At 37.2% G+C, this 16,074-nt stretch overlaps 1 protein-coding gene across 5 annotated transcripts; it reads left to right on the top strand.

Annotated features, from left to right (window-relative positions):
• Positions 1–7,251: 7,251 nt before the first annotated feature.
• Positions 7,252–15,243, top strand: LOC149262490 (beta-glucosidase 32-like). Of its 5 annotated transcripts, XM_089424774.1 has the most exons (10): positions 7,252–7,772; positions 9,769–9,835; positions 9,961–10,019; positions 10,216–10,291; positions 10,395–10,466; positions 10,562–10,649; positions 10,790–12,021; positions 12,127–12,191; positions 14,782–15,047; positions 15,169–15,243. In XM_089424774.1, the coding sequence occupies exons 1-5, from the start codon at positions 7,665–7,667 to the stop codon at positions 10,430–10,432; spliced, it is 348 nt and encodes a 115-aa protein (XP_089280900.1). In that variant the 5' UTR covers positions 7,252–7,664; the 3' UTR covers positions 10,433–10,466; positions 10,562–10,649; positions 10,790–12,021; positions 12,127–12,191; positions 14,782–15,047; positions 15,169–15,243. The 5 variants fall into 5 exon arrangements, with proteins under 5 accessions (XP_089280900.1, XP_089280892.1, XP_089280907.1 ...); XM_089424766.1 differs by lacking the exon at positions 15,169–15,243 and having other exon boundaries at positions 14,782–15,158; XM_089424781.1 differs by lacking the exons at positions 14,782–15,047; positions 15,169–15,243 and adding an exon at positions 12,317–13,074.
• Positions 15,244–16,074: the final 831 nt, after the last annotated feature.

Below are 16,074 nucleotides of genomic sequence, written 5' to 3'. Positions count from 1 at the left end.
ATTCCAAATGAATGAGTGCTTTGCATAAAAGGAGTCTTCTTAACCTTGCTTTTTTCTAACCTTATGTAGATATGTGCTATAGTCATGAACATGTACTTGACATGTATATTAGCCAACCTCTAGTTGCAGTAGGATATGTCAACGGAATTGAAGTCCCTTGAGAGATGGTGTGGATGTGTTTAGTTACAAGAAATGTGCTTTCCATGACAAGGTGAGGTAATGAGTGTATTGTTATATTTATTTATGTACAAACAATTATGTGTAGATGGTAGTATCATGTAGGGGATTGAATGGCGAAGAGATTTCCATGAAATCTTGAAGAAGGCTCGAGTTGAGATTTCCTTGGGAACCATGGGGATTGAGTCATGGTGTTTGTTTCTAGTCTTGTGCTTTGTTGTGCTTGATTATGGTTTTTTTTGCGTCTTGTGCATCGCCATGCCACTTGGGTTGTGGTGTCGTTATTGGTTACATGGTTTCCTTCTTGGTTGTTTATTGTTTTTCCTTTTATGTTTTGAGTCTCTTGGGAATTTTTTGGGAAAGAGGAAAGTTAATGGATCTCGGGGAGAGCTGTGTGGTACTGAACGAGTAATATGAGACACGAATGAAGCTCTGTGCATGAGTAAGTGCAACAAAAGGTAAGACTATGACAATCAGTTGGACTGGTTGGGTCCATTGCGGTAAATGGACGGTGGTAGTACAATCATGAGAAAGGTAACTAGAAAAGGTAAAGTAAATGGATTTGAGGTGTTAGATGCCTTGACTGTGTTGGGATTGTTGTTCTCAATATTGTACATGTGTTGCATGAATAAAATAAGTTTTCTTAACCTTGACCTTACAATATCTGGCAATTTAGTTGTGATCATGATTATGTTGATTTTTATATATGTATACATGTAGGCATGTATGTATGTCATGTATGACAGGTTGCTCATGAGTCATGATTATTTAATGCTAAAGTTTATATGTACATATGTATGTATATATGGTGTTGCTTGACGAGATAATTTTTTTTTATGATGTATGTATGTGTACATGTATCTATGCCACTATCTGACAGGGTCATCAGGAATCATTCTTATGGAGAAACGATTTCTTATGCAGGAAAATGACATAAAGAGGTTCATGGTTCATGAAGAATCAAGTGGGAATAGTAGTCATGACAAACATATGAGGTTAGTATCATGTGAATATGAATTTATATTGTATGCTTGCATTATGCCTATGCTTATGTTATGGATAGGTTATACCGAGGGATACATCAGAAAAGTGAAAGAAATGTGGTTTACGACATGCTGGGACAAGCATGGATAAGACAATGGAAGTAAGGTTGCTTGGTAAGGAGTCAGTGTGGTTTTGGATGTGTGGTACGATTGTTGTGCTTATGTCGTATATGTTGTACTTCTTGCACCTGTGATGTTGTGTGCATGCGACGTGGTGTATATTTAGTGTGTGTACATGTTGATTATGTAATGTTATGTACATGGTGTAGTATAGATAGGGTTGTATAAATGTTACATATTGAGTGTTGGGTATAGATGGTGATATGTACATATTGGATATGCGGTATTGTGTACATATTGTACTATGTGCATGATCGATATGCGGTGTTCTGTGCATATGGTGTTGTGCACATGTTGGATATGCAGTGCTAAGTATAGATGATGTTATGTACATGTTGGAAATGTAGTGCTATGTACAAGTGGTGTTGCGTGCATGTTGTACATGTGGTGCTATGTACATATGGTGTGGTGTGCATGATTGTACAAGTGGTGATGTGTGCATGTGGTGTTATGTACATGTTATACAAGTGGCATTGTGTGTAGGTGGTGCCTTGTACATGTGGTGTCACGTACATGTCATGCATGTGGTACTATGTACATGTTGTATTGTGTACACATTGTACAATGGTGCAGTGTACACATGGCGTTGTGTAAACGTTGTGAAAGTCATTCTATATATATGTGATTCTCTACAAAAGTTGTGTAGGTGGTGCTTGTTACATGTGGTATTGGTGTATGTTTGGGATTGAGTGCATGTCATACATGCTATGTTGCAGGCATGCAGTACTATGGATGTGCATTGTGTAGTCATGGTATCATGGCATATGCATTCATTCTGTTGCACTCTAGATATGTATTTATGTTGTGTTGTACACCAAGTGTAGGTGTATGAGTTGTGTTGTACATCAGGTATAGTTGTATGAGTTGTGTTGTATACCGAGTGTACATGTATGCATTTTCTGTTGTCGCACTTTGTGTGTGGATGAATGTATTTTGATTTACATTGTGAACGTATGTGTACATACACTAGGTGTAGGTGTATGTGTTGTATGTTAGGTATAGGTACATGTGTTTCATGGTGTAGTATGGCATGTGTGATTGTATGTGTGTGATGCACACTATGCGTATGTGTACCTAGTGGAGGAGAAGGCAATGGGTGTTTTTTGGGTGTGGAAACCAAATCGGTGCGTGTACAAAAGAACACAGGCATAAGTAAGGATTAATGAAGGATAAGTATCAGTATTGTATTTCAGTTTTACTATTCATATGATTTATAATTCTAGTTTATGATGGTTACATTTGATTTATGATTTTTATCTATGATGGTTATGTTTTGAGCTAACCTGATGTAATATTTTTATACATGTTTTGGTCAAATATCCTAGTTTGACTTGTTGTGACAGGAAGCGAACATGATTGAAAATGTACCTTATTTACGAGCTACCAATGAGGTATGATGTGAATTTATTTCAATTTATTTTAAATCTAATGAAATTTATGTGCTTGGTACAGGAATGCATGAAATGCCTTGTTGGGTGATTGAAATCGACTGTAAGAATCTTCAACAACAAAAGGAATTGGAACGTGTAGTAGTATGCTAGTAAAGCATTCAGGAATAATGCCATTGTGGGACACTAGTGCTAATTAGTGTCCATTTATTTCCATGAGAATGTTATGACTGGTATGATGGTTTTGAGGCAAGTATATGCCTTGGTTTTTATATCTTCCGATGCGAGGAAGCCTTGCCAAGGGATGGACTGCCTAGGATGGGGGTGCCAACAGAACTTGGAAGGTGAGTGACTACACGAAAGGGTTGAAAAAATTTCCAAAGGGACTGTGTAGCAAAGAAGGGAAGGTCGGGGATGGATTTGTTTTGGTCATGATCATTGCCCACTGGAATCAGATGCACATTGGGAATGTGCCCTGGAACAATGAGCCGGTAACTATTCATTGAGAGGACATTTTGCATAGGTTTATAGTGCTAGACATTGGATGTAATTTGACTATGGCAATAGATTTTTGACTTCTTGGGAAGGAGGTGAATCCTTGTATTACTTTGAGGGTGGAGCTGTGAGCCTTTGGATTCCCCTATTGATCGATATGGGCATCATATCCTTTTATTTTTTGGTTGAGAAAATGTATATATGTGTATTATTGTAAATAATGTATCGAGCTAGTTTATAAAGCTCCATAGGCAGTATGGTTATTTGTTGGTTGAAGCAAATGTGTATGTGTATATGTGGATTGTAAATACTATAATGAGTTGTGTTATAAAGCTCCAATAGACAATATGTTTTTCATGTTTTAGCAGATGTTCATTGTAAATACTGTAATGAGTTGTGTTATAAAGCTCCATGGGTAGTATGTTTTTTTTTCAGTGGTCTTGTTGGTTGTAGGTGTCATTGAACACTGAGGATGGTGTTCACCCAAGAGGGAGGGTTTTGTAACAACCTTGGTCAAAAAATCATGTAGAAATATATAAGGCCACGATGATGGGATACGTATTCCAAGATAAATGGTGGGGAGGACATCCTAGTGGGTGTTCATTTCTTTTTTTATGGCTAAGGAAATTGGCAAAGGCAATGGTTAAGGAATTAAAAGGAAAAAAGGAAGTTTTGGCACATTTATTTATAAAAATAATGGAAATTAAGAGAAAATGGAGGTGAAAGGTCACAGGTTGCATGTGAGGAGGAAAATGAAGGAAATAATGGAAAATGAAGAAAATAGAGGCCTCATCCATAAAAACGCTTCTGAGGATCAGTTGGTAACCTTTTGTCAATTTAGTGTTGGAGCTCTCTCATTTTCTCTCTCTCTCTCTCTCTCTCGTACTCTTGGATACTTAGAGTTTTCTTGGAGCACTCTTGGAGGGTGTGGCAAAATTGGATACTTGGAGAAAGAAGGGAAATTAAGGGTAGGGAAGCACAAGAAGGCATTAGCATCAACAACTACATCAAATTTGGTTACAGGTACTGAGTTGCATGTATGATTTCTTCACTATTTTGGAAATGCATGTCATATGCATGTGGATTCTTAGCCATGATTTGTCATTGGCATGGAGGTTGCCTAGATTGAAAATGGGTTGCCTAGCCTTGTCATTTCTTGGATATCCATTACCATTTTTGGTCTACTTTCAATATTTTGTTTTGGTTGGTTCTCATGATTCCTTAGCTTGGTTTGAGTTATTAGTCCCTGGAATCCCTAGTTGGACAAACACTATTGAATCCCTATAACAACTTGGGTTGCGTTACTAGTCCTGGAAGCCTTGGTTGGATAAATGCTTTGGAAGCCCTTGGTTGGTAGAGTTACTAGTCCTGGAAGCCTTGGTTGGACAAACACTCTGGAAGCCCGATGAAAGCAATGGGTTGAGTTACTAGTCCTGGAAGCCTTGGTTGGAACAAATGCTCTAGAAGCCCTGGATGGAGAACAATCTATTGTGTGATTTCTGAACTTGAGGTGGAATCATTGTTTGATGGGTTGAGGATGATAGCCATTGGAAGCTCTAGATGAGTTTTGATTGATGTGTTCTATGAGATTCCACAGTCATGCTTCAAATATGGAATGAGGGTGAATGATTTAAGAGATATTTGGATCAACCTTTCTATAGTTGGGTGGAATATGGTAGTCCCATCTATAGTTCGTTCATTGCATTCATTAATGAGAAATACTTTCCCTTGATTTTCGTGTGTAAAGGTATTGGTGTATTTATGGATTTGATGGCTTATATGTTTATTGTAGTTATTTCCCTATTATGTTGGTTATATGCACATTTTATGACAACAATTATGTATGGCTCTCAGCATGTTTTTACTTGTATGTGAATGGATAATGTGTCTATGACTTAATAGATGATAATGTAGAAAATGGAATAATGGAACAATGGTTCATAGTGATTCTAAGATAAGCATGAGATCCCTACACTTATCTTTGTTATTTACACCTGTAGATTACATGTCGATGATATGTTTGACGAAATTCCTGTCATGGCTAGTAGGGATCTAGTCAAGGTCTCGAACAAGTATTTTCTTTAGTACTTTCATTTCCCTGTTACTTTACTGAATTGAAGAGATGAATCAGTTCTAGGAAGCGACTTGGTCTCTGGGCCTGAAAAAGTGGCTCAAATCCTGGAGTCACTGGTAGGAAGGCCTGTGAGAGTGAATTTATGTTGATGGTTGCTTCCTTGCCCATAGCATGAGAGAAAATGTGGCCCAACAGACCTAAAACAACGTTGGGACCCAAGGATAGGCTATCTGAGTGGCTGACGTGTCTTTTGAGGGTTCTGTTGATGATGTTGGATGTCTGTATGGTGTGTTTCTGTTGGTGCCACTTCCTTAATGTGACTTAGGAGGTTGAATCATGTCATAGTGGCCTTTCATTGCATGTTTACCCCAGCTGGATGGTTGCTTGGTTAGATGTGGGAGGATGGTGTTACAAACTTCCTGTAATACCTAATATGTCCCAACATAGTGCAAAGCTGTCTTACTGTCTTAGGTGGAGGCAAGTTCAAAATGATTGTAATCTTAGTAGGATCTGCCATTAGTCCTTGATTACGGACAATATGTCCCAACAAATGACAAAAGGTACACAAAATATGCACTTTTTAGGTTCAAAGAGATATGATATTGTCTACATGTGTCGAGAATAAGTCTTAAACTTCCAACATGTTTACTCAACAATCCAAATATTTTCCAATCATCAAAATATATCTCTAAAAACTTTTGGATGTATTCCTTCAAAGTTGCAACCACTACCTAGTAAATATAGCAGGGGAATTTTTTAATCCAAAAGGCATTACTGTGTATTGATATGAGCTCCATTCTGAACCTGTAAGGTCTTTTCTTAATTTTCTTCGCATCAAGCTTAAGGGAAATCTTCACGACTCCTAGATCTCCTATTATACCCTTCATCTATGAAAAAATGGTGGGAAACAATTTTTGATATTCATGAAGTAACTTTGTAACATTATTGTCTGTCTCCTCATCCTAGTAGTCTCCTATTGTTGCAAACTTGGGTTCCTCCCCTAATCATATGTTCACCTTCTTGGTATTCATTGGATTCATTATGTTTGGTATCTCTAGGTGAGGTCCAATTAATTCATGGTATCCTTTTGACTCTGCTATGTCGGTGGTGCAAGAATATTCTTCTTCATATGCAGTAAGGTTATAACACTCCAGTGCATTTTCTATTTGTGTAGTCCAATCAGGTTGCTGCCATGTCAATAGGGTTACATTCTCAAATATCCTCTTCTTGACTATCGGAATGGCCAAATATATGTATGGGAAATCATCCTCAAAGTTGAATGTTAATATGAATCCATCAACCATGTCTTCCCAGTTCATAGTACCATGTCGAAGCTCCATTTCTAGGTACCAATTATTAGGGATTGTCTCTAATGTATGAATAAATCCATATACCTATTCTTGACATGGAATATCCTTCCATGTTGTAGTTCATAGTCATATATGTTTCCTAAGATTAGTTTCACCATCATACTTTATCTCCATCTCCATCTCTATTTGCAGTCTTCAACATTCCTGCCAACCTCCTATATTCTTCTTGTGTGCATTCCACCATCTAGCAGGGGTAGCTCTTAGGGCTATATCCAAGGCTAACAACCTGATTTTTTTGAACTTGTTCTTCATAATAATTAAGAAAAGTATTTACATCACCTAAGCCATCATAAGAAGGTGGGTTACATACCTCATATATCATACACCGAACTAATTTGGTAATTCTTGCACAATGCCTTGGGGATACTTCATGCAACCTATTCTACTAGTTCTCCAAATCTTCTTCTTAGTCTACGGTACAAGAAATATCACACTCCCAAATCAAACTTCCCTTTGCAGTAGGGTTAACACAATCCTATTATTTCATTGTCATTTGATAGATATTTTCCATGTCAGCTATGCAATATTATTATTTGACTAGTTCTATATATCTTACTACTTCTAATGGATCCAAGGGAATAATTACGCCGTAAGGCGTTTCCCTCTGAAATAAACTTCCCTAAAATCTACCTGTCATTCCTGTGCGCCGTCAGATCATGTGTTAGACGATTATAGTATTGTTAGTCGTTCGATTAAGAGAAGGTAGTTAAATGGTTGCTCACGTCATCGAAACCGTCGCGGGGTTTGGATGCGCTGGGAAGCTGAAGCGAACAAAGTTATTTCACAGAGCAATGATATGAATGAGAACTGTTCTTGCTTGCTTCAGCTATCCTCCACAGGATCCACAGAACTTGTTTCCAGGGCTCTGGCCTGGTATCACTGAACATTGTTTCTTCCCCGTTATTTCATCACGGCAGAACTCGGGTAATCTCACCCTGGAAGCTCTTACCTTCTGAGTTATAATGTTTAATTTGAAACCAGGGTTTTACTTGTTTTCATGGGTTGTTTTTGCAGGCCAGCAACAAACCCCAACAAACTCCAAGTGGGGTTGGTGTTATCGGCTATCAAGAACTCCGGAAGTGCAGGAACAACTTCTCTCACTCAGGTTGGCGAGCTCAGCCTAAGGCTTGTCTTACGATTTCCTTTGAAGCTATGTAGGCTTTATTACTGTGGAACATGTTTGGTTATTCCTCTTCCAGCAGAGGGTTTGATAGTGAAATGAGTTATTGTACAACCGGAACTTGCCTGCGGTATCCTAGGGCTTCCTGAAGCTATCACCTCACCCCTATGAATGTTTGGAAGAAAATTAGCCTTAATCTCTGGTTTGAGGATCCTCGGCCCAGAATATAGTTTAATGGTTCACAACCGACAGCACGGTTGTTGCCTTAATTACAAATTCTCTGTATAAGATCTACTATGACTATTTATTTTCTGCAATGTAATTTAAACGGTTTGACACATTCAAATTTGGTTTAGGCTGATGATACTCTGTATTCGTTATGACTGTTGCATTTCAGCGACCAAGAGGTATGCGGAAATTATTTATGTCCCTCAAGATCACTCCCAGCATAGTAATAATATTCATTTAGTTCAATGCCTAATTAAGTTCTAGAGCATCTTTTCGCCCTTTTAGCAATTGTATTAGTCTTTTTAAAAAAAATTATTTATGTCTGGAAGAAATGGGGTAGTCATGCTGTTACATCTCCTCAGTGTTTCATAGGTTTACTCATTTCCAGTTAATGAATAAGATTGCTGATATCTCTCTTTACAGTTCATTCTATAAATAAACAGGGTTATGGGTTTCATTCTTATCGTTTTGATGAATACTGTTGTTTGCATTTGCTCAATGTATATCATTTCTACACCGGAGATTTCCCAGTTTCCCCAATGGAGCTCTTTCTTTGAAATTGGGGTTTCTTCCCCAAGAGGGTCAATCTACCTGAACATGTTACCCTAGCTGGAGGATAGGTATTTTAGTACCTCACTTACGCTCAGACCAGTGTATTGGCACTATGAACATGGTTCATTTACTCCCTTTACTTTAGTTTATCAATCACAGTGTCTCTGTTGATTATGGGTTGAATAACATTACCATTTCAATCCTGTTAGACAGGTATATCTCACAGTATGCTCTATCAATTTGTACAATTTATTTGTCCAAGAATGCATACTCAAATAAGTACTGTGTAATTCTTACATATACCACTTGTTGTCCCAGTTACATGTTTAATTCATAGGTACATAATAAAAGCAGTCTTTTCTTACTTAAGTTGTATTCTTTACTTATCTATTGCACAATTTATTTGTCCAAGAATGCATACTCAAATAAGTACTGTGTAAGTCTTACATATACCACTTGTTGTCCCAGTTACATGTTTAATTCATAGGTACATAACAAAAGCAGTCTTTTCTTACTTAAGCTGTATTCTTTACTTATCTATTGCGCTCTCAGCAACATATCATAAGCAGTATTATTTGGCTTATCTAATGCATTCTCATAACATAAACAAAACTACTTTTTCTTATCTGATGCATTCTCAGAAGCATAACCTAAACGGAATTACTTATTCTTATCTGTTGGATTCTCAGAAGCATATCATAAACATAATTACTTATCTGATGCGTTCACAGTTTTCCAAGAAAGTGAATTTGGGACAGGACCACACCTCCCAGCCTATGGAACTGGCAATGGCAATCACGTCCAAGTTCCCCCCGAGCTTCCTCCTTCCGTTACAGTTGTTGAGAGTAAACTCTCACAGGTTACTTCTCAGGGCCCAAAACCGTAGTCCAGCCTGGAAAAGTCAGATTTTCTCTCTGGCAGGGAGGTTTCCACTGGCACCAAGCCAGCTCCAGATAACCTTCCCCAAGGCAGCCCCAGATAACCTTCCCCAAGGCAACATAGTATTCACACTCTGTTTCTCTAGGTGGTCACCTCTCTCCTTACGAACCCCTCCTCATGCCCTTTGAACTCTTTTTGTCTCCAGGACTTCGAAACTGCTCGGTAGTGCTAATTCTGCCATGGCAAACTCAATTCCAGTTTGTGCCCATATGGAATACTGTCCAGCATGTTTCTTTGCAAAATAACATTTGGTTTTCTGCAGTATGAAGGAGCTACAGCAGAAGATGGCCGGAAGCGAAGCATCTTTGACACTTTCACTCACAGGGAAGGTCTGTTTCATCACATATCTTCATTCATCCCTTCATTTGCATTCTACCCAGTTCCTTACTTTACTTTGGGACTTTCAAGGCCAAGGCTGGAAGTGAGCTGTTGTTTGTTTTAACTGTATTGTCAGGGATTACTGTGGATGGAGGTAATGGAGATGTAGCTGTTGATCAATACCATCGTTACAAGGTATTATTATCTGCAAATCTAAGAACAATAAATGTCACTAGGACAACCTATATGCAGTGGCTACTTGTAAGCCATCCTCAAGCTTTATGTGCATGTCCAACCCCATTATTGTTGTTTTCATACTAATGTATCAATAGTTAAACTCCTAGATGATTTGGGTATCAACCTGATGCAAAATTTCATGTGGGTTTTGAAGGAGGATATTGATCTAATGTCTGCGATGGGAGTAGATGCCTATAGATTTTCAATCTCATGGCCCAGGCTTATTCCTGGTATATTTCTGTTTGAGCTCTGACCACATGTTTAATCCTGAGAATTTAGTAAACACTCAATGGACAATGGTAGGAAATAACTATTTCACATATATTGATGCAGATGGCGAAGGACCCATCAACCCAAAAGGCATTGAGTAGTATAATAACCTCATAAATGAGCTTTTGTCCCATGGTAGTATTTATTGACAAACTTGTCTCTCTACTTTGTTTTTATTCCTGTGACTATCATCCTCAAAACTGTTAATCGTTTCACAATGCATGTCTCAGGCATTCAACCACATGTGACATTGTACCACTTTGATCTGCCCCAAGCTCTGTAAGATTCCTATGGAGGTTTCTTAAATCCACAGATTGTGTAAACATCTTATGTCATCTCCTGTTCTTGTTTTTCTTCCCATGTGGGTTGAAACACAAGTCAAAGCATCAATTTATGGTGCATTAATAACCTTATGGTTAGAGAAGCAGAGTTCTCTAATCTACTTCGATCTTATGCAGGGAGGATTTTAAAGGTTATGCAGATGTGTGTTTCAGAGAGTTTGGTGATCGAGTGAAATATTGGTCCACTTTCAATGAGCCCAATGTTTTTGGCACTGCAGGAGACGGCGTTTTCCCACATTAAAGATGTTCCCAACCATTTGGAAATTGTACTGCTGGAAACTCAACTGTTGAGCCATATATTGTTGGTCACCATGTTTTGCTATCACATATAGCTGCTGTGGAGTTGTACAGGAAAACCTATCGGGTTCTTTTCCTCTCTGATCTATGTTCATCTCCATTCACTCTATGAGATTTTATAAATTTCTCGATGAATGCAGGAAAAGCAAAAGGGCTGGATTGCATTAGTAATTTTGGTACATTGGATGATACCTCTTACCAATAAATCCACAGATGTGGTTGCTACTCAAAGAGAAAATGATTTTATGGTGGGCCGGTGAGCGATTTCTACTTTCATTCTGATAATTTTGATATTTTGAATCCGTTATTCGATCCGATTACAACACATTCTATTTTCAATCCATTATATGATATTGTTGCTCCACATCCTGAATTGGTTTTACAGCTATACAATCCCCTCTCTAAAGATCAGCTCAAAACTCTGCCAAGGATAAATTTGTTAATGACAATCTCTCTTAGAGCATCTCGGATTGGTTTTCCAGCTATACAATCCCCCCTTCTCTAAAGAACAGCTCAAAACTCTTCTAAGGATAACTTTGTTAAGGACAATCTCTCTCAAGTTCAAAACTCTGCTAAGGATAACTTTGTTAAGGACAATCTCTCTCAAGCCTACTATTGAGACAAGGGGCTCCTTCAGAATGCTAACTAATTTGGGATAGGCAACCTCAATTTATTAGATTTTTCTACTACAACAATCTGTTGAGCTTTTTAGCTTTTGCTTTCTGGCTGTTTCCAATTGTCAATATATTCCTCTCAGAAAATGGAATACCTCAAAGGCTCTCTTGGGGTTCATAATTTAATTTTTATTTCAGCTTTAGATCTTTATACACAAATGTCTCACGTTTTATTTGCTTTTGCTTTTGCCCGTTTCCAAAGGTCAGTACTCTAATTCAACTTTTATTTTTGGGACTCAAATAGTTGTTGAGGCAAAAAATGATTCAATTATGGTGTTGCAGGGTTTTGATGTTATCAAAGCACACAACCATTGACAAATCTTTCCTTGTTCCACTGTTGGCCCTAGAGGCACCTGGAGATGTCATTTCTTGGATCAAGTGACCAGGTTCTTCCCAGTTGCAAAACTAGACAAATTCCAGTGAAGTGAACTGAGAGTTTAAACTTCACCCCACATTTGGATTTGTTTGTCTACATTGTTACAGAGGTGATTATGGTTTGTGGACTGCCTTTTTGGTCTTCCTTGTTAGACTATTTTACTACATTCCTGGTGAGTCACAAGAACTCAAATGCCATCCTATTTTACTTACTTGGTCGTTCTTTCCTGCACAGTATATTTAGTTGAATTGCATGACAGAACTGTAGCGTTTGACAAACTTAATTTGTTGGGAACAGGGGAATTGGAACTACCATTTTTATTTGTGTTACTAGTGATTATTGCTCCTTATCAAGCCATGAACCTGATGCAAGTTTTTGTTTTCCTTAACAAATGATTGAATTGGTGTTTGGAAATGTGGATGGTAGTTTATGGGATGTTGTTGATTTGCAGAGGAACCCAAGCTGGAATGGTCATTTCCATAGTGGCTTCTGCATACTTGATCTATCAACACGTCACCAGGACAGGGGGTATTAAAAAGACTTTTGATCAGGGAGTTGTTGTACCCACCATTGTTGCTGCGTAGCTTATCTATGTGCCGTTCATATTCCCCGTTAAAGGGTATATATTTTAATTTAACCAGGTGTCAGGCCTAAACAGTGCCATATTTGTAAAGCCATCTTGACTCCCTACTTAAAATTTTCAAATTATTATTGTGGAAAATAGTACATGCAAGGTGGTGTGTAATAAAGATCTAGTATATAAATAAGTCCAACAAGCTGCATGATTGACTCCTTGGGAGCTTTGTCTTCTTTGCAAATCATGTCAATTTGGATTGCATGAGAGATTGGTTGAGAAAATTAGATCGGCTCTTTCTGGATATGTTTGAACCTCCTCTGTCCTTTGCAAGGGTAGCTGGTTGGCTGACTTGTTGAAAGCACTATTTTTGTCCATGGAGACAAAAACTGTATGAATAATATTTTAAAGAACACAAGGTTTTTTTCAGTGGTCAAACCATGCCTTTTATTCAAAGTTGCAGATACCATACATGCATTGATATTCCTCTGTTTTAAAAAATAAAGGATCCTCTATATTATGAGAGTATACTGAGTTGGAGGGTTTTAAAATTCAGGTTAAATAACTTATTTCTTTGCCTTTTATGCATGCGAGGCATGATCACACAAAGTTATCCATTATTCACAGTTCTGAAATATTGTGGAGCTCCTGTGCACAGTATTTATTTTCAATTTTTTTATATTTTCTATCTGTGTTCTGTCAATTTTTTTATGTCGCTTAATCTGGCATCCTTTCTATTTTGATACTAAATTTGTTACTGGATACAGAATCTACTTTCATTCTGCTAATTTTGATATTTTCAATCCGTTATTCGATCAAATTACAACACATTCTATTTTCAATCCATTATATGATATTGTTGCTCCAGTACACCTTCTGTCTTCTTAAAACAAGATAATACCACAGATTATATAACTCGCAATAAGTCGAGATATGCAGGCTGTTTTAGGCAATATCCCATTTTTTGTTTCCGAGCCTTCTGTCTTCTTAAAACAAGATAATACCATGGATTATATAACTCATAATTGTCAAGATATGCAGGCTGTTTTAGGCAATATCCCATTTTTGTTTCTAAGCCTCTGTGACTTCAATTCTAAATGATTTTCCATATAAAACAAGTAATTTTTTATTTCTTTATTGAGAAAGAACATATATTAAGTTTATATATAATATTATGGTGAAGTTAAATATTGAATTGGTATAAAGATAATTTGTTTATGATATAAGGATCTATTTTCTTATAGTAATTGGATTATTATTAGTTTTTACTGAGGTAGGACTTTACAATATAAAAAGCTTATTGAATTATTGAACAATGTAATTATGTAATGTTTAATTTTCAAAAACAAATATTTATTATTAGTTTTTACTGAGATAGGATACAGTTTAAAGTTTAGTTATAATGTAGTGGTGTTTCTTACTGGATAACAGAGTGGTATTGTCAATGAAGTGGTGTCTCCTACTAACTTAATGGTTGATCGGTTAAGTAAGTATGTTTGCTTTCTCGGTCATATTTCTTTTTGTGCAGAATTTGTGTAAAACAATGATTAGATAAGCCTTTCTTAGAGCATCCTGGATTGGTTTTACAGCTATACAATCCCCTCTCTAAAGATCAGCATAAAACTCTGCCAAGGATAAATTTGTTAATGACAATCTCTCTTAGAGCATCTCGGATTGGTTTTCCAGCTATACAATCCCCCCCCTCTAAAGATCAGCTCAAAACTCTACTAAGGATAACTTTGTTAAGGACAATCTCTCTCAAGTTCAAAACTCTGCTAAGGATAACTTTGTTAAGGACAATCTCTCTCAAGCCTACTATTGAGACAAGGGGATCCTTCAAAATGCTAACTAATTTGGGATAGGCAACCTCAATTTACTAGATTTTTCTACTACAACAATCTGTTGAGCTTTTTAGCTTTTGCTTTCTGATTGTTTCCAATTGTCAATATATTCCTCTCAGAAAATGGAATACCTCAAAGGCTCCCTTGGGGTTCATAGTTTAATTTTTATTTCAGCTTTAGATCTTTATACACAAATGTCTCAAGTTTTATTTGCTTTTTCTTTTGACTATTTCCAAAGGTCATTACTTTAAAAAAGGCATTAGGCTTTTTTGAGTCATAATTCAACTTTTATTTTTGGGACTCAAGTAGTTGTTGAGGCAAAAAATGATTCAATTATGTTGTTGCAGGGTTTTGATGTTATCAAAGCACACATCCATCGACAAATCTTTCCTTGTTCCATTGTTGGCCCTAGAGGCACCTGGAGATGTCATTTCTCAGATCGGGTGACCAGGTTCTTCCCAGTTGCAAAATTAGACAAATTCCAGTGAAGTGAACTGAGAGTTTAAACTTCACCCCACATTTGGATTTGTTTGTCTACATTATTACAGAGGTGATTATGGTTTGTGGACTGCCTTTTTGGTCTTCCTTGTTAGACTATTTTACTACATTCCTGGTGAGTCACAAGAACTCAAATGCCATCCTATTTTACTTGGTCGTTCTTTTCTGCACAGTATATTGAGTTGAATTGCATGACAGAACTGTAGTGTTTGACAAACTTAATTTGTTGGGAACAGGGGAATTGGAACTGCCATTTTTATTTGTGTTATCGGTGATTATTTCTCCTTATCAAGCCATGAACTTGAGGCAAGTTGTTGTTTTCCTTAACAAATGATTGAATTGGTGTTTGGAAATGTGGATGGTCGTTTATGGGATGTTGTTGATTTGCAGAGGAACCCAAGCTAGAATAGTCATTTCCATAGAGGCTTATGCATACTTGATCTATCAACACGTCACCAGGATAGGGGGTATTAAAAAGGCTTTTGATCAAGGAGTTGTTGTACCCACCATTACTGTTGTGTGCCTTATCTGTGTGCCATTTATATTCCTCGTTAAAGGGTATATATTTTAAGTTAACTAGGTGTCAGGCCTAAACAGTGCCATTTTTGTAAAGCCATCTTGACTCCCTACTTAAAACTTTCAAATTATTATTGTGGAAAATAGTACATGTAATGTGGTGTGTAATAAAGATATAGTATATAAATAAGTCCAACAAGCTACATGATGGACTCCTTGGGAGCCTTGTCTTCTTGGAAAATCATGTCAATTTGGATTGCATGAGAGATTGGTTGAGAAAATTAGATCGGCTCTTTCTGGATATGTTTGAACCTCCTCTGTCCTTTGCAAGGGTAGCTGGTTGGCTGACTTGTTGAAAGCACTATTTTTGTCCATGGAGACAAAAACTGTATGGATAATATTTTAAAGAACACAAGGTTTTTTTCAGTGGTCAAACCATGCCTTTTATTCAAAGTTGCAGATACCATACATGCATTGATATTCCTCTGCTTTTAAAAAATAAAGGATCCTCTATATTATGAGTTGGAGGGTTTTAAAATTCAGGTTAAATAACTTATTTCTTTGCCTTTTATGCATGCGAGGCATTATCACACAAGGCTATCCATTATTCACAGTTCTGAAATATT

This window comes from Pinus tabuliformis, chromosome 6 (genome assembly GCF_031772625.1).
Source record: "Pinus tabuliformis cultivar Carrire ecotype Pingquan chromosome 6, CPIR1, whole genome shotgun sequence".
NCBI lineage: Eukaryota > Viridiplantae > Streptophyta > Pinopsida > Pinales > Pinaceae > Pinus > Pinus tabuliformis.
Note: the sequence above shows the minus strand (reverse complement) of the source record. Positions and strands in the feature narration are given on the sequence as shown.

Excerpts from the sequence above, each read along its gene's own strand:
- LOC149262490 (XM_089424760.1), top strand. The coding sequence starts at position 7,468 with ATGAGAACTGTTCTTGCTTGCTTCAGCTATCCTCCACAGGATCCACAG. Across the intron at positions 7,592-7,681 it reads TTCATCACGGCAGAACTCGG|GCCAGCAACAAACCCCAACA; the intron begins GTAATCTCACCC and ends TTGTTTTTGCAG. Across the intron at positions 7,773-9,768 it reads GAACAACTTCTCTCACTCAG|TATGAAGGAGCTACAGCAGA; the intron begins GTTGGCGAGCTC and ends GGTTTTCTGCAG.